The sequence below is a fragment of the Medicago truncatula genome, chromosome 5 (assembly GCF_003473485.1).
Source record: "Medicago truncatula cultivar Jemalong A17 chromosome 5, MtrunA17r5.0-ANR, whole genome shotgun sequence".
In the NCBI taxonomy this organism is placed as follows: Eukaryota; Viridiplantae; Streptophyta; class Magnoliopsida; order Fabales; family Fabaceae; genus Medicago; species Medicago truncatula.
In genome coordinates this window covers 43,533,741-43,556,070 of record NC_053046.1, presented here as the reverse complement: position 1 = coordinate 43,556,070, position 22,330 = coordinate 43,533,741, and the positions used below count along the sequence as shown (strand labels likewise).

At 33.6% G+C, this 22,330-nt stretch overlaps 3 protein-coding genes across 7 annotated transcripts; all 3 read right to left on the bottom strand.

Annotated features, from left to right (window-relative positions):
• Positions 1-323: 323 nt before the first annotated feature.
• LOC11439901 (probable amino acid permease 7) lies at positions 324-4,081 on the bottom strand. Of its 2 annotated transcripts, none has more exons than XM_024785239.2 (7): positions 3,792-4,081; positions 2,867-3,085; positions 2,425-2,518; positions 1,951-2,165; positions 1,534-1,667; positions 1,092-1,319; positions 324-858 (listed from the first exon to the last, which is right to left on the bottom strand). In XM_024785239.2, the coding sequence occupies exons 1-7, from the start codon at positions 3,883-3,885 to the stop codon at positions 457-459; spliced, it is 1,386 nt and encodes a 461-aa protein (XP_024641007.1). In that variant the 5' UTR covers positions 3,886-4,081; the 3' UTR covers positions 324-456. The 2 variants fall into 2 exon arrangements, with proteins under 2 accessions (XP_024641007.1, XP_003617910.1); XM_003617862.4 differs by having other exon boundaries at positions 2,867-3,103; positions 3,792-4,080.
• A 617-nt stretch (positions 4,082-4,698) lies between these two features.
• Positions 4,699-9,314, bottom strand: LOC11423535 (cytochrome c oxidase assembly protein COX15). 4 transcript variants are annotated; one of them, XM_024785241.2, is made up of 8 exons: positions 9,189-9,314; positions 8,419-8,627; positions 7,044-7,339; positions 6,268-6,493; positions 5,936-6,181; positions 5,712-5,822; positions 5,233-5,364; positions 4,699-5,092 (listed from the first exon to the last, which is right to left on the bottom strand). In XM_024785241.2, exons 2-8 carry the CDS (start codon positions 8,614-8,616, stop codon positions 4,922-4,924), a joined length of 1,380 nt encoding a protein of 459 aa, XP_024641009.1. In that variant the 5' UTR covers positions 8,617-8,627; positions 9,189-9,314; the 3' UTR covers positions 4,699-4,921. The 4 variants fall into 4 exon arrangements, with proteins under 4 accessions (XP_024641009.1, XP_003617909.2, XP_039690374.1 ...); XM_003617861.4 differs by having other exon boundaries at positions 8,419-8,646; positions 9,189-9,300; XM_039834440.1 differs by having other exon boundaries at positions 8,419-8,622; positions 9,189-9,281.
• A 1,859-nt stretch (positions 9,315-11,173) lies between these two features.
• On the bottom strand, positions 11,174-15,645 carry LOC11439900 (probable galactinol--sucrose galactosyltransferase 1). Its single transcript, XM_024784210.2, has 13 exons — positions 15,264-15,645; positions 14,654-14,919; positions 14,399-14,489; positions 13,974-14,022; positions 13,798-13,889; positions 13,585-13,692; positions 13,346-13,480; positions 12,825-13,235; positions 12,584-12,725; positions 12,415-12,482; positions 12,098-12,232; positions 11,786-12,003; positions 11,174-11,692 (listed from the first exon to the last, which is right to left on the bottom strand). Exons 1-13 carry the CDS (start codon positions 15,452-15,454, stop codon positions 11,316-11,318), a joined length of 2,283 nt encoding a protein of 760 aa, XP_024639978.1. The 5' UTR covers positions 15,455-15,645; the 3' UTR covers positions 11,174-11,315.
• Between the last annotated feature and the right edge of the window lie 6,685 nt (positions 15,646-22,330).

Genomic DNA, 22,330 nt, shown 5'->3' with positions numbered 1-22,330 from the left:
ATGAAGGGACGAAGAACATCAATAGTGGCTCTAATCTTAAGATTGGACGTCTTCCTGGACATCATACTTAATGTCACTGCATCTGGAAAAAGCATAAGAGCTCATAAATTTGTTCTTTCATATAGCTCAGGAGTTCTAAGATGCTATTGAGAGGAAAGCGGAATGTCCATCTACTATAGACATATCTGATATGTCATTTGTTACAATGTCAAGCATTGATCAATTATATCTACGAGGACATTGATACGAAGAATTTCGTTTTCTTCTTGTTTTCGATATTCATGACACAATCAAATAGTTTTTTTATTTATTTATTATATAGATTGAGTTTTAACTTTAACACTTATCCCTAATAAGAAATTTTTACAATGAGGAGTACAATCTTTTACATTATGTATAGCATTGATAACAAACTTAAACAAATGAAGCACTATTAAGGATATTAGTATAAACCTCTCAGCTTAGTTTCTCACTTATGATTCCTTCAAGTGATCCAACAAGACTCACAACTGTCACCAGAAGGCAAACAAAGCTAAAAGTCCTAAGAACAATCCATTTTGTAGACCAAGCTTCAATTTTATTCTGTACAAAATACATCTCTACCGGGAAATATATGGTCAAAGGCCAAAAGCCTAATGCTCCTAGGACTCCTAAAACTTCATTGAAGTAAGGAAACATGATTGCAAGTCCAGTTGTGGAAATCACATAAGCTGTTCTAAAACATATCCTCAACATGTTCAGCTGAAAAGCCGGCAAAAGAGGCAGTTTCAATTGGTAGAAATTATTCACAAAACCACTGTTGGGATATTTTCTTGAACACCATCTATCAGCAGCAGTATATGTTGGTTGACTATAAATCTGAATTGAAAAAAATAAAATAAAAAATAGTCATATAGAAGAATTGCAACTATGATTTTTAGGTCGTATAAAAGACAGTGTATAATGTCATTACAAGTATTGTTGTTTTTGTACAAGACAAACATGTTAATACATGTTGCTCTTTAAGAAATATCATTGAAGAAGCAATTAGTCTAGAAAAAAACATGAAATTAACACTATAATGCGACAACTGTGATTAGTAGGACTATTACCTGATATCCTCCCACCAAATGAAGAACAATGCAAGCATTAGCAAAGTCAATGAGCCAATATGGTTCATAAAATCCAAAACCTGTCAAGAGGTTTCCTGGAGTTTGATTTCCAAAAGCTGCATATCCGAAGCATGCACAACATAGGTAGAAGAATGTTGTAATCAAGATTGCAATCATGGAGGCCTTTTTCATGGTCTTGTTTTCTGCTGGAGGAGACTCTAGAGTGTCCTTTGTTCAATATAAAAAAAGAAAAAGAGTTCAATGCTTTAAGTTAAGCCTTTAACTCTGTATAGTATATGAACCACTGATACAGACACAACACATAACACTGACACGTCAACACCAAGTATAACTTGAGAAAATAAAAGTATTTCAATGTAACTCATTGTGTCGGTATCGAACATTGATATATGTCGGACACATTTGGAATAATAAAGGGTACCTGTATCTCAAGGAGGATGGTAGTGTAGGGATATGCAAAAGCAATATCACCAAGTGCTTGGAACACTAACCATAACTTGTCTGCAATATTTGAAGCTGGTACTCCAGCTACACTCCCCATAATTCTTCCATTTTCTACAAGTTTAACCATGAGTCTTAGGAGCCATTGCCTTGTTGGAGGGACTAACTTGATTGGAGTTCTTTAATTCAAGGGAATACTTTGCTATTTCGTAAATTTGATGACTAAATTCATTGACGCTTACATACTGAAATGCTGATTTACTCTATTCTAGACTTACTAATGCATCATCTTGATGCGGCTAAAACAATTTTTTTTTCCTCATATTATTTGCTCTAATGATCATAAGGCTTAACTTGATAAGAAAACATAACCTTAATAAATCAAAATAAACCTTACCTATAACGTTTGTGACGCCAAGTCCTAGTCCAATAGATGAGTATGTAAAGGACATAACAGCTGCAACAACTGAAAGCAATGCCATGTTGTGGAGGTCTGGTATGAATGACATTATGACCTGAACAAGTCCAAACAGGATCATATAGATGGTATCCCCATACTTACAATGTGCTTCATGCCCTTCCTTGTGATAACAATTTGATTTCAAAATCGCTCTTTGTTTGTAGAAACACCATGAATGTAACCATCACAACATAAATAAATATAAACATATCAGTATCGCAGTCTCTCATGATGAAATGGCAAATATTACTTGACAAGATGACTAGCCAAATTAGTTTAATTAATTTTTGACTAAATTAACCAAAGTTTAACAGTCATCTAATTCAATTCAGGTAAATTTCTGGCTCACCTTAATTATAACATCTTATGGTTATTTATGTTTATTTTATCCTAAAAAAAAAAGGAGTTTACCTGATGCTGGTTGCAGATGTAATGACATATGCACATGTAGTCCCATATAAGCTGACATGCACCAACACTCCACAGACTTTTCCCCTTATTGCTCCTAATTATTTATGTTTACAACTTAGTCATCGCATTATCAATATTATAAAATGATGATTCAAATTGTAAAATATTAATCAAATTCGTCACTTTATAATAACATTAAGTTGGCGATGTCAAAGATGCATTTAAAACTAAATAAATTATTTCACAGGTGTACTTGATAACAAACTTGACAGAGACACAAACTGATTAAGATTTTGCAATTTCAAATATCATTTCAAAATATCGACGATATCGGAGAATTGGTTGACACAGTCCTACGATTTTAGCGACAAAATTGAATATATACTCAAATATAAACATGCTGACCATTAGCATATTCACATTAATGTAATGTTTGACCAACCTAGGTACAACTTGACAGCATCCATGTAGGAGGAACACCTAATGCTCCCATGTTCAGGATCATGAAATCTATAGCAATCAGAAAGAAGGTATGTTGAAATGAAGGTAGTTGCTGCAAAGAGTAGAATACACAGAGGACCTGCAATCCATCCTAATTGTGCCACAGACCATGCTAAGGACAGTACACCTGCTCCTATCACCCCAGTTATTATATGTGCCACTGCGCTCCATACATTACCTGATAACGGTAACAACTCAAAACGAAAACTATTTGCGCACATTAAAAAAATACATATTATTTAATTATTTTAAAAATATATGTCATTTTTTTTCTTCTTTAACTTTTTTTGGTGTATAAATGATGCGTCTAAGTTTTGTGACCATACAAGATTTTTTCACCTCTCAAAAAACAAAAGAAAAGATTTTTTCAAACTGATCACATCACATCACAAGCAAATAAAGAATGTTTAGTACGTAATTCAAATAATTGAATTTAACTAATATAAAAGCTTTGAATGGTACATAAGCATCATAATCATTATATAAGAGACATGATGTTCCATGTGTATTTAAACAATTTTCCTTCTTTTATTTGGAAATTAATTTGGAACCTTTGAAACTTACAAATAAAATTAAAGGTCCTACTATAGTGACATGGTAGCTACCATTCACACATATACACCAACCGGTCCAACAATATTCACTGTTTTTATCTAATCAACATACTATCAACTGGTTACAGACTAGAGCTTGTGCATGAAAAGTAGATGTAGAAGTTGTTAGAAGGACTTAAGAAAATTAATCAGAATACTCTTCTACATACAAAAGCACTTTTGAGAGAGGAAGTACAAATCATTAATCATCATATATACATAATCATCATAATAATTTAAAGAGTAAATTAAAGTATAAGCAAAGTTAGTTACCTGTTCTCCTAAGAGGCTCTACAACTAACACATCAGTGGAAGAAGTGCAGTGATCAATCAAGGGAGCTTTGTCTATAATTGCTTCCTCACCCATTGATTTATATGACTCCTCCTTCCTTCAATTAATGGTGGATAAGTTTGCTTCTTGAACCAGTCACAAATAATAATGAAAATAAGAGTGGTATGGTGTCAAGTATATTTAGACATATCAAGCATAGTATGTATATATGTATGTTAGTCTTTCACTTCTAGTCCTTAAAACATTTTGAAATTAAGTTGTTGACTGGTATAAAATGTAATATAATTAAGTTTGATATGTTGATATAACTTTTTTTTTTAAGTTTTTTATTTTATTTACAAATGTTGATATAACTTAGTACAGTAGTTATGTAATATAAAGGATTCTGAAGTTTTCCTATAAAAAATAGAATCTGAAGTTTAACATATTTTTTTTGGTATAGTGGATTCTGTAGTTTTCTTAGTGTATTGTATAAATGTGCTTTTTACTTATAAGAAAAAACCACCCAATCCAGGAATAAAAAGAACTCGTGAAGTTAACTAAATCTGAATGTTAGTTATGACTTATTTTATATTTTAGATTCCAGTTTCCAACACGTAAGAACGAGGCATAGTAATAGAAGTATCTGCATATCATTATCAACCTTATGCGCACCAAAAAAATTCCCAAAGTGGAAATGAATGAAGTGTTTGAAAACCACAAGTCATCATATATTAGGATTTATTTTTGCTTCAACTTTGAAATTCCAATTTAAAACATTTCTGAAAAGTCAATTTCCAATCTGAATTAGTACTATTCTTGTTGCTGACATTGATGCTATCATCATGTTAACTATCATCAATAATATTCAACTTGGAAAATTTTACTATGTGCCTTATAAACCAGCCATTCTAGACTAATATGCCTTGAAAATGTATTATTTTAAATTGCATAAGGATTTACAGCACTAATTTTCTGCATAAACAGATGGCATTATTAACAGATCAATTGCATCATCATGAATTTTCAGGTTTCAAATGTACAAGTCAAATAAAGAATATTCCGACAATGGACGACAAGGAGCTCAATACCAAGTATAGCCTGAAAATAAAATAGTCTCAACTCCTGTAAATTAGTTTGCCTTGACAACCTGAGGTAGAGATTTGAGAAGCGACAAAGATGGCCTTCGAACAGTGTGATTAAGCAGTAACATAAACATCAGAAGTGTTAAGGCTCCGGCTTGATGCGCAGTACCCAATGAAACGGGTACATATGAAAGAAGGGTCGAAATTCCCAGGGCGACCTGTAGCCATACAAACCAATTATCATATGTAAAGTATCCTAACAATATTTAACGATATTCAGCTTAGAATGATCCTACTTCCCAAAAATGTTTAATGACAAATGTAAAGATCATATCAAAATGAAAATTGAAGTAATAACCTGTAGAGATGCCATGCCAAAGACACCTCCGATCACAGATCGCACTGCAGGATGTATGTCTAGCTTTCTTGTTGACAGCCATAAGGCACTCACCGAAATTAGAGTTGCAGTTGCAAGGATCCGGTGATTGAGCTGTTAAAACAAAACTTGTATTATATTCTTCCGTTTATTTCCATGCATAGGCAGAATGGCAGTCCAGTTTAAGTGTCTAACAACAAAAAAGCTGATGGCTTAATGCGTGATTCGTTACAATTTTCAAAATATTTGAAGAAATAAAGGAGAGAATTTCTGACATCTAAGATTTAAACTTAGTCTGCAGAATCACAGATACAAGGATAAATACATTGTTAATTTACCACCCTAAAAAAAGTACTTCTGAATACTTTGATTTAGTTGAAATTTCTCAACTCTTGAAAATAAATAAAAATAAGGGGCTGCAATTTTTTAACTTCTCAGGGATAACTCAGCATAGATAATACCTGTACAGTCGATGTATTCTCAAAGAAGTTTCGAATCAGAGGTTTCATTTCAAGAATGTCTTCTGGGATCCATGTATCCCCCATCTTCGGAAAAGTATTAAATGCATGCCCCTGGCAATCACCATGTAAACATAATGATTATTTTTTATCCTCATCAATGGCTCAATTATCATTTTAAAGTACAAATAAAATAGGCATCAAATTTGTTAAACAAGCTAACCTACAGCATCATTTCCTGCAACAAATGCCCCGGAGACAGCAGTAAGACCAACAAGTAGGCTGACGGGCAATGCAAGTCTCTTCACTTTAGCTGCCCCACGGACCCATGTTAGTGATTCGGCAGGTGGTTCAGGCATAACAACAGAAAGTGCAGTCCAAAAGAGACCGCAGTAAATAGCAAATGCTGATGTAAGGTGAGCTGCGAGACGATAAGGGCTTACTCTTGGCTGAGAATATTCAGTTGGTGGTTCCTGAGGAAGGAAAATGCTATTAGAATCAGGATGTTCTGGTCAATTGGACTTGAAACAAACAGATATTCTTTTCTTTATGCTCCAACCTCTAAACCACTTTTAACCATCCACCAGCCGATGAGACCCTGCCCGGCACCCAGGCCAAACAAAACAGAGAGTCTCAGTCCTAATCTCAATGTGATATACCCCTTATGGAGAAAATATGAATATGGTAAAACAAACATAATTCCAAGTGCCCTCCCCCACATACGATGTCCATATTCCATCCAATATATGAACTTGAATTCTTCGATCTTCATCCCTTTGTTAACACTGCAAGAAGTGCGCAACAAAGTATTATCACAACATTTATCAAAACTACAACAGTTCTTTTCAGACTAAGTGTCAATTCACTTCCAATCCTTTGATTTTTGTAACTGTTACATAATCAATTCTGAAATTGTAGCTAGCAGTCTACTTGTATAAGAAACAAGCTTGTTCATTTAGACAATTCCAGAAAGTTAGTTACAAAAGTCAATCAATTTGGTAAATCTTTATCCATTTTATATTCCTAATTATCATCTTTACAGCATTAACAACAATTAGTTTCTCCCTCATCCCTCCATCTCATTCTAGTTGTCTCTTTTGCAATATTTCTCTGTCTCAAATTAATTAGTTTCTCCCTCATCCCTCCATCTCATTCTAGTGTGCAACAAAGTTTTAACACTAAAATTAACACAATTAATCATTTTCATAAGAGTTATGCACAATAAATGAGACGAAGGTAGGTAATTTTTTTCTTACAGGGATCAAGTTTAGAAGAGACTTAATGAACAAATAGAGGTCTACAAAAATAAGTTTAAAACAAATTTTTGCACTTTACCGCTTGTATTCTGGTGACTGCTGATATTTTTCAAACTCCTGCAACCATGCTTCATCTGTCAAAGGAGGGAACTCACCCGTGAATTTCCAATCAGTCATTGAAAGACCGGATCTAGTGAGTCTGGTTAAACCCCCAAGTACCACCATACTAAACACCCACGCAGCAGAGCCAAATAGCCATATTCCAACCGCCTTCTGTGCGCGAGAACCTCCTGTCACAAGCAGCTTCAACTCCTCATGTTTGGCCCCAGCAGACACTACCGTAGAAAAGTTCCTCGTGAATGGCACATGATGACCCTGAGAACACCACAACTGTTTTCTCAGAACTCAGAACTAAACAAACTATACATACGAAACAGTCAAACAAAACATTGGTGATAAAATCATGAACAATAGAAGCTATTTTCCCATGATACCATTGACATTTCACACATAAATATCTATTCGAATAAACATCTCACAACAACCAGTTATTGAAAAAAGGTATATAAAAGATATTTCAATGACTATAAGTTTTTAAACAATAACATCTCATATGAGTTTAAAATTGAAAATCGGGTCTTACACATCACTTTTATTTATGAAACCTCTGCTATTTGGGAATATGAAATGCCTAGATTGCGATTTTTGCTTGAATCGTGTGGTCTGTTCTCAGCAATGGAGGCAAAATGGAACATTTAAACTCCCAAGTAATCTTTTCATACTAACCCAATTGTGGCAACTCGTACATATTTTGTATGATCTTTGATACTAATGCCCGTTATATATGATTGTGCATGGAGATAATGTTCATCCTCATTTCTTGTTTAAAACTTCTACAAATGTAATTACTAATCAGATAGTTTTTTTTTTTTGGTCAAGTAGCCTAATGGCTAGAAATTCACCTCTTAAAGGTGAATAAGTGGGGTGTCCGGGGTTCAAACCCCAAAACCTGCATATTACATTGCATTGTCACTTCCAATTGAGCTAAGCTCATGGGGACTAATCAGATATCATTTTAGTTTTCACCTACCAGTCTCATGTTTGATCACCATTTGATAACCATCATATTGAAAAGTAGATACATGCTCACAAAAATATAATGCATATATGCCCAAAAATTATATATGTACATGATTTTGAACATGGGGGAATGTAATTGGTCATCAAATTCACAACTATAAAATCTGAAACGAGTAATGGAAGAATCTCAAATCACCTGACCAACTTTTAGGTAAGTAGTTCAACTGAGTGTTTGTTTTTTGGGGCCAATAGACGGAGGGACAAACAAATAAAGAACCAAGGGTTCAATTAAACTAAAAATAAAAACCATAAATTGAATATATTACATAAATGCATACATAGAATAGGGTGGTTATAAAGAAAATAGAACAGACCTTCGGGATAGGATGAGATCGGAAATTACGAAAGAAATGGGTGGAAACAACGGAAGGGTTAAAAAACTTGAACGATTGTTGTTCGATGGCAGGATGAGAGAAAGGAACCGTTGCCGTGTTCCTCCCTACGAGCTTCTGAATAAAAAATGCTTCTTTGCTGCGCTTTAAAAATGATCCAACAGCTCCTCTCCCAAACATCTCTCTCTACACTTTGAGTTGAGGGTTTAACTAAGGTTTATAAATCAAATATGCAAATCATTTTGTGTACAAAACATTTAAGTTGTAATAAAAACAAAGTTGATCGTCAAGATTAAACTATATGACTTAAAAATACCTTAAATAATGCTCTACACGTTATAAGTGACTCGGAACTAATACTCTTCATTTTTACTTTTCTGATGCAAAAAATCCAAACATAACAGAATATGAACAAAACATAACCGAATGTCCATAACAATTGTGAAAAGAACACAACAACTTCAAGCAAAATAGAATAAGCCTTGGATTTGCCACAATTCACAAAAGCTAAAAATTTAAAACTACACAGAAACAATAGCAGAGAGGGACATAGCAATTGTGACAACAATACAAAAATGACAACAACTCACAATTCACATTTGGATTCATAAACATCCTCGATCATATGAATGAAACTGATTTATTTATATAATTCATTCATTCCGAAAGCGAAATCATTTAGATCAATTAATTCAATTACAATGTGAATGAGAAAAGCTTTCAATTCAGATATGTGAAGAAGATGAACTTACAGGCTTTCGTGGCTAATGCAGCAGTAGCGTGTTCAGTCACTGCTGTGGCCTGTGAGGGTACTTCAGAAATTTTAGTAGCGTGTTCAGTTTTTCATATTTAAAACTTCTTTTTTAACGAGTAAAATTAACTCATCGAAATTAACGACGTATACTTAAACTCAGACCCTTGAGAACCACAGTTCAATAAACCCAGAGTTACTAAGCCCAAATCCAGGTGTGTGAGAATGGGTACAATACGATACAGATAAGTGATTTTTTTTATTTTTTTTTATTTAAGATACGATATGGTTACGATATGTTAACAAAAATTTTATAATAAAACTTACATTACATATATGTAAAATTTATGAAGAAAATAAACATTGATTACTCTTCATAATTATGTTATTTTCATATGTTGGGAGATCAAGAGAAATATCGTTAAAAACTCCTAAGATGTTCGACGACAACAAATTTGTACCCGCCAGGCACCAGTATCATGTATTCGGGTAGCAATTTGACTTTGATATCAACTTGAATAATGAGGAAGTGATTTCATTGCATCTATATACTTTGTTCGTTGACCTAAGAAATTTACATTACATTTATCTTTTGATGCCAGATTATTCATTTGGAGGGAATGGAACATACTTCCTCCGCGAGTATATGATTCATAATCACGTGACGTTAAACCCCTAGCTTTCTCAGTCCATGTTCCACGCGTGTATCTATGACAATAAAACCACGATCATGATATACTTACATTTGAAAGTTGATTTCAGAATGAGCAAGGTTAGGGTTTCACACCGAGACGAAGCTAGCGAAAATTCTACGCGGAGGCTAAAAATAAAGAAAATAAAAAAATTTAAAATCAACATATGAAACTTAAGGATAAAATATATATATTTCTAGTTCCATAGATTATAATTTTTTAGGTTTAATCCTGACAAAAAATTTATTCAATTTTTGTCTCAGCTTTTTAAAATTTTACAAAAAAATAAAAAGTGTTTTTAAGTCTTGCATTTAATATCTATAACAATAAATTAAGGACTAAAATAAATAAAATCTTGGAAATTTAACTTAAAAATTGCGAGTGTCGTAGATAACAAAAACAAATTTAATTTAAAACTTAACCATTATGTAAAAAAAATCACAACAATTTTTACTTATATGAAGTGTAAATCATAGCAACAACAAATGAAATAAAATTGACAAAAATATTTAAAAAATTTGGGCAAAACGTATTTTATGAAGTCAATTTTATCCATAATTGACTGTTTAATAAATAGATTATTAATGTTTTTCAATGTAAACAAACAAGTTATTTTCAAAAACTTATTGTCCTTTTAATCTGTTTATAACTATTGTTGTTGAAATATTGTCTATCTATAGTTGTTATTGAGACAGAAAGTATCAATCAAATCCGTATAAATATATCTGTCAATCATGTAGCAATTTTTTTTTCTTATTTATGCTAATTTTCGACAAACCAAGTTTATTTGGGGTAGCTCAATATTTATTATTTGGAGTAGCTAAATGTAATTTTATACAACCAATTCAAGAATAATTTATTTTTTTTGGGTAGCAAAGGCTACCCCATCCTCTTGAGAGGAACCGCCCCTGGTTTCAGAAGCGAGCAACCGAACTCTTTGATATTGACACCCCCTCTCGAATTTATCAAACCAATAGGAGCAAATTTGACTCCACCTCTTAATTCCTTCACAGGGACTGATGTGAGAACTTCATATTCTCTTGATTTAGACATGATTTGAAAAGATGCATTCTTTGGAATGTAATTATGTAACAAACTTCTCCTGCAAATTGACACATTATAAAGAAAATAAAAAAACCATTATTATATCAAAAAAAGTAGAATTTAGTTATGTGATCTTAAAACATACCACTATGATAGCAAAATACAATGACTACAATTGAGTTATAGTGACAGTTTAGAAGTTTTTGCTTGTAAGTTCTGTATGAGACAGAGAGACAGAAATAAGTCATAGTGAAAAAATTGATATAAAAGATTGTGATTCTCATTCATTTATTTCTAGTTATACATTAGAAGAACTAGAAAATACAAACATTTCTTGCTACAGGTCTACATAAACTCATCAAATTTCCATGATCAACCTAAAATTATATGATTTATAAATCAATAGAAATGTTCCATTGATATAACTCTTTCTCCGGCACACTCAAATCAATAGTCACCAATCCTGATTCTTCCTCGTAACTGAATTCCACCTCTTCTGAATCAACAGTAATCAACTTTGGCTGAGCTGATGAATAAGCACCAAATAGGCCACACCCGCGCACTTTCATGGAAACATTTGCAACTCCGTTAAATCCAGAACTAAACTCTTTGACAGCCCCTCCTGAATTGAACATCTTGATTAAACCAATAGGCGCAAATTTGACTCCATTTGGTAATTCCTTCACAGGGACTATCGTAAAAAGTTCATATTCTCGGGATTTCATGGTAATTGGAATAGAAACATCCTTTGGAAGATAGACTACTTCACCTGCAAATAAACATCATAAACAAAGAAACAATTATACAAAAGAAAAATTGGTGTAATCTTTTTAGAAGTGTAATGTGAAGCCTTAAAACATACCGCGAAGATGGGAAAATATGACGGCGTCTCCTGTCCATTTATCATCTGCCACTGTCGATAAATGGTCGATATCTTTAGCCCTAATGATGTCAGTGACTGTGCCTGGATTCTCGTCGTGGATAAGGTTCTTCTTTCCAACTTTGCACCAACCAGCTCCTTGGCAATTGAATACCCCAACAACTCCAGAATAGTCATTCATGTTCCATATCTTTAGGAGACTGAAATAACAAAATCCATGAGCAAAAAACAATCTGATATATCAATTTGTCAAGTAATTAAAGTTAGGTAGCTAGAGAATTATGGATTCTTTACCTCTTTCCATCTCTAGCAGGATCAGAAAATAAGCAATCCTTGGTTGGTCTTCCTGGAAGTTTAGCTCTTAATATAGAACCGTCAGGAAGTACAAGCTTCTTCAAAAGATTGAAGTCGTGGTGTCCGGGCTTGTCACTGTACATCATCTATCTAATTCAGTTACGAGTGTAATATTAAAAAAAATAAGATTTAAGAATATGCAATATCAGCGTAAAATTGTTTTAAACCGACAATCAATCATAACTTGCTAAGACAACAAACAATTACATGACTGCTTTTTAGCTAAAAGAGAATAAGTTATCCTAAGAAATCATTACCTGACATAAATAGGACATCCTCCAACTGCTCTTGCAGCAGCATGATATTCAGCCATCGGATGTAGACTCTGAAATGCATACAAAATTTAAAACTAATTAGCGCATGAAATTCTAGCACACATTTTCTATAAACCAAAATATATTTAGGATCCTATATTTAACAACTTACATGAAACATATCCCAATCTGGCTGCATAAATTCACCAAGGAAAATAGTATTGTAAGCAACTGATGCAATGTGAATTGTGTGAGATGCAGGGTCTCTTGGCCAGAAATCATCTGATGCTCTAATAACAGCCGAACGCTTTGAACTGCATCAAGTAAATCATTAAAATAAAGTCCTTATTATTGAATAAATCTAGAGTAGGTTTCATAAAAGCATTCACTTGAGTTTTTGTAAGCAGTCCAACCTATACAATCCGTCTGTATTGTGACTCATGCAACAAATGATTCCATTATCAGGAAAGTTCCTAGAGATCGACGCCTCCAATGCCTGATGATATTTCCTTGCAAGTTTCACCCTGCCACCATGTCCGGCTCCAAGAGTTTCAAGGATATTCTGAACATCAACTTTGACACCATCAATACCAGCAGATGCTAGATATGAGTGGAGTTCATCATAAAAGTGAAAGACTTTCTCAGGATTAACAAGGCCGAGTCCATTAATTGCTATGGTATCTAAAGCTTCATCTGGTTGGTTAGACTTGACTCCAGGAGATGAGATAGGGAAAGCCATCTTTGACTCATAATGTTCCATGCCACTAATCCCAGGTTTAACACCACCCCAATATCCTGTTATTGCGTGCCACACATACACATGCCTATAAACAAAAAGGACGAAAAATTTGCAACGATCATTAGTTGTTGAACTGAATATGTTGAGAAGTTTCAAAAAAAAAAAAAAAAACTAAAGTAAAGTAAAGTAACATACTTTATAGCATGTTCCTTTTTTATTTCATTGGTAATATGGTGAAGTCCCATGGCAGGGTCCTCTATCCGCTGACCTTCCTTGCCGTCTTTCTGGAATTTGTGATTCTCTTTGATATGAGTTAAGCGGTTCGCAAAACTGTTAAAAAAATATCCACAAAATTAATTTGCGTATTCGACATTGTAAAAATGTACGGGACTATAATATATTTGACGATGATAGTTTGATGAAAATCTACTCACTTTGCTGCACAATCATGTTTCCATTCAACACCATTGGGGTCCATGCTAACAGATTGCCATCCATCATCAATTATGACAAACTTAGCAGGAATTCCACCTTCCTCGAAACTGCAAATAACATAAAAATAAAATCAGAAACTAATGTCTATGACTATTTGTGTGATACAACAATCTTGTAACTTAGACCAAAGTTTTAGTGGAACGAAATAACACCTCTGTAACCCTTCTTTCACATTCTCTGAAGTGACATTGGTGTAGAAAGCATCCCATGTACACCATCCAAACCAGTTCAACATATCTGGCATCTGAATAATACAAGTAGGTAATGAACGTTAAGATGCAACAAGGCCATGAAATTTTCACTTTAAAGAGTATAAAAAGATATGAACCTTCTTTCTCTCGCGATGACAGAATGTCTTCAAGTGTTTTTCAACAGTCCTAAACAGCAACAAAATCAAAGACTTTTGTTAATTACACATTTATAAGAAGCACAACATTGTGCATCAAAATAGTTTGGTTAAGCTCAGAAAGCATATCACTGCAAATTAGGACTTGGCCTATTAAGTTCTGAGTTAGTTTAGTCCTAATAACTGTATTAATGGAACATGTTTTAATTTAGATTACTTCAAAAGGTTCAAACATGAAACCTGATCCTAGTAATTGAAAAAGTTCAACAGCCAATTTTTTATTAACTACATAGTAAAGTTAATAAATTCCCATCTGTGATGTAAATTGTAAACTGTAAATTTGGCATATGATTGAAACAAGAACAAAATAAGAATTGAAAAGGTAAAACAAGTAATGTGAAACTCACTTGACAGCATTTGTTATGACCTTATAAGGATCTGATCCAGCCCCAATAAACACCAAATGAGTCCCATCAAATTCCTCCACATCAGGACATCCTACAATCATGCACATAGCAAAAAATCACAATGCATACCTAACATACACTACTCTGCGCACTGTGATCCTACGCAACTCGACGGTTTAGTTTCTACATTTATGTGTGGAGGATACATGGTTTACACACACAAAAAACATTAACAAATTTATGAAGAGTGCATACCACTTTCGACACAAATCTCAATTTCATTTTGATCATTCCCCTGAAGAACAGCCCTGAAATCTCCTTCCAAAAGAGGTAACAAAACCGCGTAGGTAGAACCATCTTGGTCTTGTTCTCCATTGTCGATCCCTCCCTCAATATCACAACCCTTATGTGCTTCAATAAGCAAGAACTGTGTCTCAAAGGGGATTTCTTGTCCACAATTCCCCATTCTCTGTGTCATCCACCACATTTTGAAGCGGAAAAGACTCATAAATCTCAACTCCCTGAAACAAAAACATCATAAAAATCAAAATTTGAGTGACTCACCTTCAATATTTGTAAAGATAATAAACATCAAAAATCAAAAGGGGTCATTTTAATCCTTAAACAAACACAGTGTCAACACAACATCAAAATAATCAAATTACAACGGGTATGTTTTGATCATGATGACAATATAAAACAAGAATATAACCATCACACAAAAAAAAAAAAAACACAAGGAAAAAAACCAAACATCCTAAACATTATTTGAACTCAAGTGTTCTTTCACAACAATTTTTCATTTAAAAAAACATAAATAAATAAATAAAATAAAAACAGAAATTTGGTAAAGAGATGAACATACTCAAGCTTGCCAATGGGAAAGACTCTGCGGCTACCCTTTTGATCAGAAGAAACACCAATGAATGCACCATTGATCAAAGAACCACCAGAAGCAGGAGTAACAAGAACATTCTCATGAACCTGACTCAGAACCTTCTTCCCTAACACCATCAAGTTTCCATCACCAACAGATATTCCTGCCCCTACAGTCATCTTTTTGTTGAAAATTCACTTCAAAAGATTTCAACAAAGGGAATGAACCCTTAGCAATGCTCTTTGTTCCAAATGCAAAGGAGAAAGAAACAGAGGAGGCGTGAGGTTTGATGAAGCAGGTGAAGGGTATATATAGTGATCTATAATGTACTACATTACAAGTGTATGGTTTTTTATATTATCATATCATTATCATCTTACAAATTTTTGTGGTTACATGTGAAAAATATCTAAGATCATATTTGTTTTGTATGGTAAGCTAACCTGTATTAATAACTTTTTATTAATGCTAATTATTGCTTAAATGATTGATGATTTCCTTTATTAAAATCAAGTCATTATCCATTGTCATACTCAACTCAATGTGATAGGCCTCACTGTGTTACACATATTTCTTTTAGAAAAAACCAATCTTATTATGTTAATATTATCAATTTAATTAGTTTACACAGTCAATGTACAATTATTTTACATTCTAATGATATATTGTCACGTCAATTAATGAGTATGAAAACAAATGAGTTGTTATATTCATTCATTGATGTGATAATACATCATTGGATGCATGCGTAAAATAATTATACAATAACGTAACATATTAATAAATTAACTCTAATATTATTGCTAGTATTTAATGGAGGTGCAATGACATTGTAAAAGTTTTACACTAACATCTAATAAAAACACATCATCTTATCATGTAAACATATTTAATAAACAAGTTAATATAATATACTTTTGTTAAAAAAAAAAATTACCATACTTTGATTGCTGTTATCTATTATAAAATGTGTGATGATTTTAGAGAAAAAAGTTATAATAAATATATATTGGAGTACTGCCACGTAATGTTGTGTCAGCCAGGTTGGGATTGTGTGCTAGTGGTACCCAAAATGTTAGGAACTTTATTTTTTTCAACAAAAAGTGAATTTTTAATTAACACATAATGTTTACGGCAACAAGTGGTGCCACTTTACGACCTATGAATGAATGATTTATGAATTTTCAATCCAGAATAGATTGAATGTTGTGTCCTGCCCATAACAAAAAATATGAGTGTGTAATAATCATAAGCCATGAAACTTTATATTATTATCATTTAGATGGCGCCAACCTGACAAATACGGTTTATACTTTGGTTACAGTGTTTACATACGTTGGATGTGGTCTTGTCTGTTTTCACTTTTTGGAACCTAAATCGTATTATAATATGGGTAAAGGGGTGGGCGAAAGTGAAATGAAAGCAAGATGGGAACATAAAAGTATAATGTAAAGAGGATGGATCAAATAATATGATTTAAAAACTCTAATGATTTGGTCTAGTCTTCAATAAAATAGACCATCCCTAATTCAAGGTTCAAACATATAATAATATTAATAAAGTTTATCAATTGAGTTGCATTTTTAAAAATAAATTAAATTAGTCCATCCAAATTAGTCATAAAGAGAATCGAACCTAAGAACTTAAGGAACAATACACTCACAAATCTCAAGTCAATACCATTAGACTAGTCGAAATGGATTTCAATTGAGTTGCATTTATAGGACACAATATTTATTTCTTTTTCTGAGAGGCAATCAATTGCTTTTGATAAGGAAATTCTAATGTGATCTTCTTTTTTGGTTACATTCTAATGTGATTTTCTCTTACATTTTAATTTAAAAGGCTTATAATATTCTTGTTAAAAAAGATCTTATATGTGAAGAAGAAAAAGAAAATTGCTTTTCTGACATAGGAAACTTCTTATTGACACAAGTAAATGACGCTTTTACGCCCAGCAGCAGTTAACAACCGTTATCCTAAGTGTCGGCAATTAACAACCGCTGAAATCCAGCGGCATTTAACTGCCGTTCACACCAATTAACAGAACCAGTGCAGTCTGCACTGGTTTAGCCCAGGAAATTTGTCATGTTTTACCTATAATTTCAAACGACAATTCCGGATGAAATCAAACCGAAACAACAACATCCAGCAATCACAAACATCAACATTTCATAGGTTATCAATTATTAGGTAACATTACACAAAACCGATAATGCATTAACGTTTCACAATTGTTTGAAATTCGTCAAATTTTCCACATTATGCAACAAATTACACGTAATGTACATTAATTACTAATAAATGCGAAACTCAAATATATATATATGTATATATAGTTAAAGGTTAGTTACATATCATCCAAAAAATTGCTCATTACATTATATATCCCAAAAAATACGTCAGCGCGTATCGACCAAAAAACGGATTAACACCGACCAAAAAGTGTCATATTTCATCTAATAAAAGCAAATCATCTAAATGTTCCAGAATATCTTCAAATTCGGTGTTTGCTTTAACCGGAGTGTCATCAAACATAATTGGATTGTCTTGATTTGTTGGTTTTTTTGTGGAACCGATGTCTCTTTGTCCTCAATCTCCATGAGTGCTCGGAAACGATCGTGTTGATCCAAGAATTCATAATCCCATGTTTTTGCCTCATCGCTCCCATGATTTCTCCACTCCGTGGATGATGGAGGTAGTGGACAACCATCTTTCAACGAAAGAAGCACAAAATGATTTGGGATTAAACCAAGGCAAATCATGTTGTTTTTCGGATTAACCGGAGGCACACCTCTAAGTGGGAAAAAAGTCTCGGAGACTCAAATATCAAGGGTAGTCATCTCTACCACCGGCCTATTGTAACAAGATGCAACGATGTGTCCCATATCCGGCAATGTCAACCATTTGTCAGAAGGGGCAAAACTACTAGGATTTTTGGGGGGATGCAATCCATCCAAAATATACTTGTAACTGTCCTCGCTCGCATATACCTCAGTGTATTTGGTCCTATGCTCTTTCAACTCTTTAATAAGTGCTCTACACACCATAACATGACTTTCTTCCGTCAAACCCACGCGTTCGGCAATAGCCCTAAACCCACAATGTTCGTCACCAATAACATCCACAATTCCCTCAATGTATGGTCTCATGAATTTTGGCATGTAATACATAGGATTCGAAGGATCATAATTTCTTGAAACCAAGCTAGGCTTAGGAACCGGAACCGGAGAAATGCCAATACGAGCACCTTTTCTTTTAGGTTGTGAATATTTTTTTCGTGGTGAAGATTGACTTTCCGGATGTTGAGAATCAATAGTCTCCCACTTAGATGAGATCCTACATGTAGTTTTGATTTTTTTTGGGAGCTCCTTTGGTTGGCACCTTTCTTGGAGGTTGTGACAACATTGTGGTCTTCAGAAACGCTAACAACTGCATACCTTCTTTGATTTCTAATTTCATTTAGAACGGAACTCTTTCGAGACGTTCTTGGATACCACGCCACTCCTCCGCGACCGAAAACAAATCTTCATTACTTTCTTCTTCACCCCTATACAACTTATGCCAATGCGGGTGTATCTTATCCAATCGAATGGGCTTGTTGTGACGAATTTTCATAGCAATGAAGCATGCACAAGGTAGGTCATACGACGTCCTTTGAACACAACCACAAGTTTTCTTCTGGATGCACAAGGTTTTCCTAGCACGCGCTTCTTCCACAAAAATAAAGTTCATGCCTTGTCTAGACATTTGACCCCCCAACCCGGAGTACAAAATGACATCTTTGTATCTATTTGTCAAGACCGTAACACTCCTACCAAACGATGATTGTATCTCCCCAAATTGGTTTGCCAACATCTCATCTATTTTTTGCCAACAAGCACCCAAATCACCTTTTGAGGTGGACAAATATTCCTTCACCACACCATGAGCTCCTTCCACTCTATTCGTGGTCCTACACCCAAGATGTAACAAAAGGTCCGTCCATTCCCTCATTATTTTGTCCTTAAAAGGCTTCAAAATGTTAGTTTCAACATATTCAAGAAACTTTGGATGATCCTTACAAACATCTTGGAATTCCAGATTACCCGCATATAACTCTAGAGTAGGAGATTCAACCAATTTTTCCCATGCATAAAATATGGTGTCAACTAACTTACTATGACTCTCCTCGTCGACAATCTTCTTTTGCCCATCCACCACAACAACATTCTGTTTAACTTTGCAATCGATGATGATTCTTGATCTACCATTTTTGCCAACATGGAAATAACAAAGTATTGCACTACTATCAGGGAGAACATTTGTTACGGCCTTCATCATACTCGGGTCCCTGTCGGTCACTACCACCTTTGACATATCATTATTTGGTTCAAGAAGTTTAAGCAACATTTGCAAAGCCCAATTAAAGTTATCCTCCTTCTCCGACGTCATAAATGCAAAACTAACCGAATATGTCAAATAGGTTGAGGTTACTCCAACTATTTCAAACAATGGCATTCTATACAAGTTGGTTTTGTATGTGGAATCCATTATCAAAACAGTCGGAAAAGTGTTAAACAATATACTGATGTTGGATGAGTCCAAAATATGTCTTGAACGGTTTGACTTTTCGATTTTTCGCTTACGTAATGAACATATCTATTCTCTTCCAACTTTGAGAGTAGATATTGCATCTCCGTCAAGTCATCCTTTTTTGCCTTTTTGAATTTGTGACGTTCATTGTAGACTTGTTTGATATTTGTGACGGACTCTTTCCTTTTCTTCTTCAAATTAGTCAAAATATTTTTTGGTTTCATCGAAGAATCGGTCAAGTCATGTACAATCTTCTTGTCGTCCTCCATTAATCTTCCGGCAAGAAGGTGCCCTGCTACATACCGCACCATCTCATGGTTATGAACACCATTAAGAATAGCTAATTTCCAAGCATTGTTTTCCCTCACAACATATCCACGCACCTTGAACAAACACCCACATTTTCTTGATCTCGTTGCTTCATGCTTCACTTTTGTCTTCGGTAATTTGTTCTCGCCGCTCCGTTCACAAACCAACTCCAACATAGCATTTCTACCTTCACAAGATATTCTAATGATAACCGTAAATCAAGCTCTATTTGCTTGTCGACGGACCCAACCGAGCAATTCCTCTTTATCTTTTCATGTATCTTGTGTCGAAAAGAAATGAGTCGTGTCCACTTCGTTGTCACAAAGTTTAGAAAGCCCTCAACGGTAGGCAATTTTTGAAGAAAAAAATGTAGATTATAAAAATGGGAGCTTCTACGGTGCAGTCATGAAACTGACTTTTCTGAAAAAGTTAATTTTAATCTTAATGTTTGATTCATTTTTAAATTGTTGATTACTGATTAATGATCAATGGTAATTCATCTAGTAATGCTTGCAACATCTTAGACTTACATGTCCTATTTTATCGTTGACATCTTTAACATGCAAACAGAGTTGATGATATCATGTGAGTGTTACACTTTGTGGTGTATTACACTTAAAACAAGTAAGATAAAATTAGATTAAGTGTATTCTTGTTAATCTGATGAATTGATGATACTAAGGGGAAATTTTTTGATGTCACTGTATAAACAGTGGGGTATTACTCACAACATTTTTGATGTTATAGTATTAACTTTCATTTTAATAACTTCACCCATATAATTTTCCTATAAAAATATCTGCCACTTTAGTCGTGAAACGAGGCATTTAAAGATGGGTCCAAGTGGTATAACTTAGATCCAGTAAGGGGAAGGTACACGTGACCAAATTGGTAGTTTGATATTTTCTTGAGAGCAATTTGACCTTAGTTGTCGTGTGGATTCGGTTGATTCATTGTCTTTGAGTCATTGATTGATTAAGTGGTAAAATATTATGGAGGGAGATCTACGTAGATTCAGTTTGTTTATATTACGATAAAAACGATGATTGTGACGTTAGATATATACCAAACTATGTGGCAGTGACGTGGTGGCTAAGGTTGCAACTTACCAATCCTCACATCCATTTGGCTTTTGTTAAAGTCTCGTTGTTTTACAATGATATCTTCTTCAATTTAGGAAATGGATTTCATGTCTTATTATGTTTGTGACCGTCCGATCAAGTTCACATAATTTAGATAAAGTACATTTAGTTTTTAATTAATTAATTTTAAAAATATTGTGCTTAAATTAGGATTGTTTGATCTTGATCGAAAGATCACATATGCCTACTTACATGATCGTAAGAGTTAAACTTGATTCTTCAATTGAATATCTAAAGTAAAATTTTTATTTTTTTTATTAATTGTCTAACTTGACCATTCAAAACTTTCTCGAGGCTAAATTCAATCATTGATAAAATAAATTATTCAAAGTAGTCGCTCATGTTTTTTTACAAAGACAAAATAATCTCTTTGTTATGAGATAAAATGAGTAAATAGTCAATTTTCCTCCTGAAATTGTAAGTTTCATCAATTACCCTCTGAAATTAACAAAACTTCAATTACCCCCTGAAATTTCACAACGTTAGTCAATTTATCCCCTCCGTCAAATTTTTCTGTTGGTGAACGTGACGATTTGCAAATACCCCCCTGAAGTTTTGCACTTATGTGCAAAATGCCCCCAAACTTAAAAATTTATATTATTTTTTTCTTAAAAACAAACAATTAATAGTTAAATATTAAAACTAACTATTAATTTTAGAATTTGGGAAAACTACATGCATATATACATCAAAATAGGCTCCAAAATGGGAAAAAATATGTATTTTTTTAAAGTGACAATAATGGGATGATTTGTGGATTAATATTGCGGGTTGTGCAGTTTAAATGGTTTGAGCAAATTTGTGAAGGAGTTGGAGGAGTTAAAAGACTAAGATGGTGAAGGAGAAAATATAAATTTAAATTTGATTATTAATTTGTTTATAAACCTCTAAAAATAATAATTTGTCTATTAGAAATAACCATTATTGTCACTTTAAAAATACACATTTTTCCCTATTTTGATGTATATATGTATGTAGTTTTTCCAAACTCCAAAATTAATATGCTTTAATATTTAACTATTAATTGTT

What these genes read in the sequence shown, in the direction of transcription:
- LOC11423535 (XM_024785241.2), bottom strand. Translation starts at nt 8,616, where the DNA reads ATGTTTGGGAGAGGAGCTGTTGGATCATTTTTAAAGCGCAGCAAAGAA. An exon ending in CAGTCACCAGAATACAAGCG is followed by an intron (nt 6,494 to 7,043) that starts GTAAAGTGCAAA and finishes CACTTCTTGCAG; the next exon opens with TGTTAACAAAGGGATGAAGA. An exon ending in AGAATACATCGACTGTACAG is followed by an intron (nt 5,365 to 5,711) that starts GTATTATCTATG and finishes TTGTTTTAACAG; the next exon opens with CTCAATCACCGGATCCTTGC.
- LOC11439901 (XM_003617862.4), bottom strand. Translation starts at nt 3,885, where the DNA reads ATGGGTGAGGAAGCAATTATAGACAAAGCTCCCTTGATTGATCACTGC. An exon ending in TGCTGTCAAGTTGTACCTAG is followed by an intron (nt 2,519 to 2,866) that starts GTTGGTCAAACA and finishes ATAAATAATTAG; the next exon opens with GAGCAATAAGGGGAAAAGTC. An exon ending in ACATCTGCAACCAGCATCAG is followed by an intron (nt 2,166 to 2,424) that starts GTAAACTCCTTT and finishes CTACAAACAAAG; the next exon opens with AGCGATTTTGAAATCAAATT.
- LOC11439900 (XM_024784210.2), bottom strand. Translation starts at nt 15,454, where the DNA reads ATGACTGTAGGGGCAGGAATATCTGTTGGTGATGGAAACTTGATGGTG. An exon ending in GTCATCGCGAGAGAAAGAAG is followed by an intron (nt 13,890 to 13,973) that starts GTTCATATCTTT and finishes TGTATTATTCAG; the next exon opens with ATGCCAGATATGTTGAACTG. An exon ending in CAGATTGGGATATGTTTCAT is followed by an intron (nt 12,483 to 12,583) that starts GTAAGTTGTTAA and finishes TATGCATTTCAG; the next exon opens with AGTCTACATCCGATGGCTGA.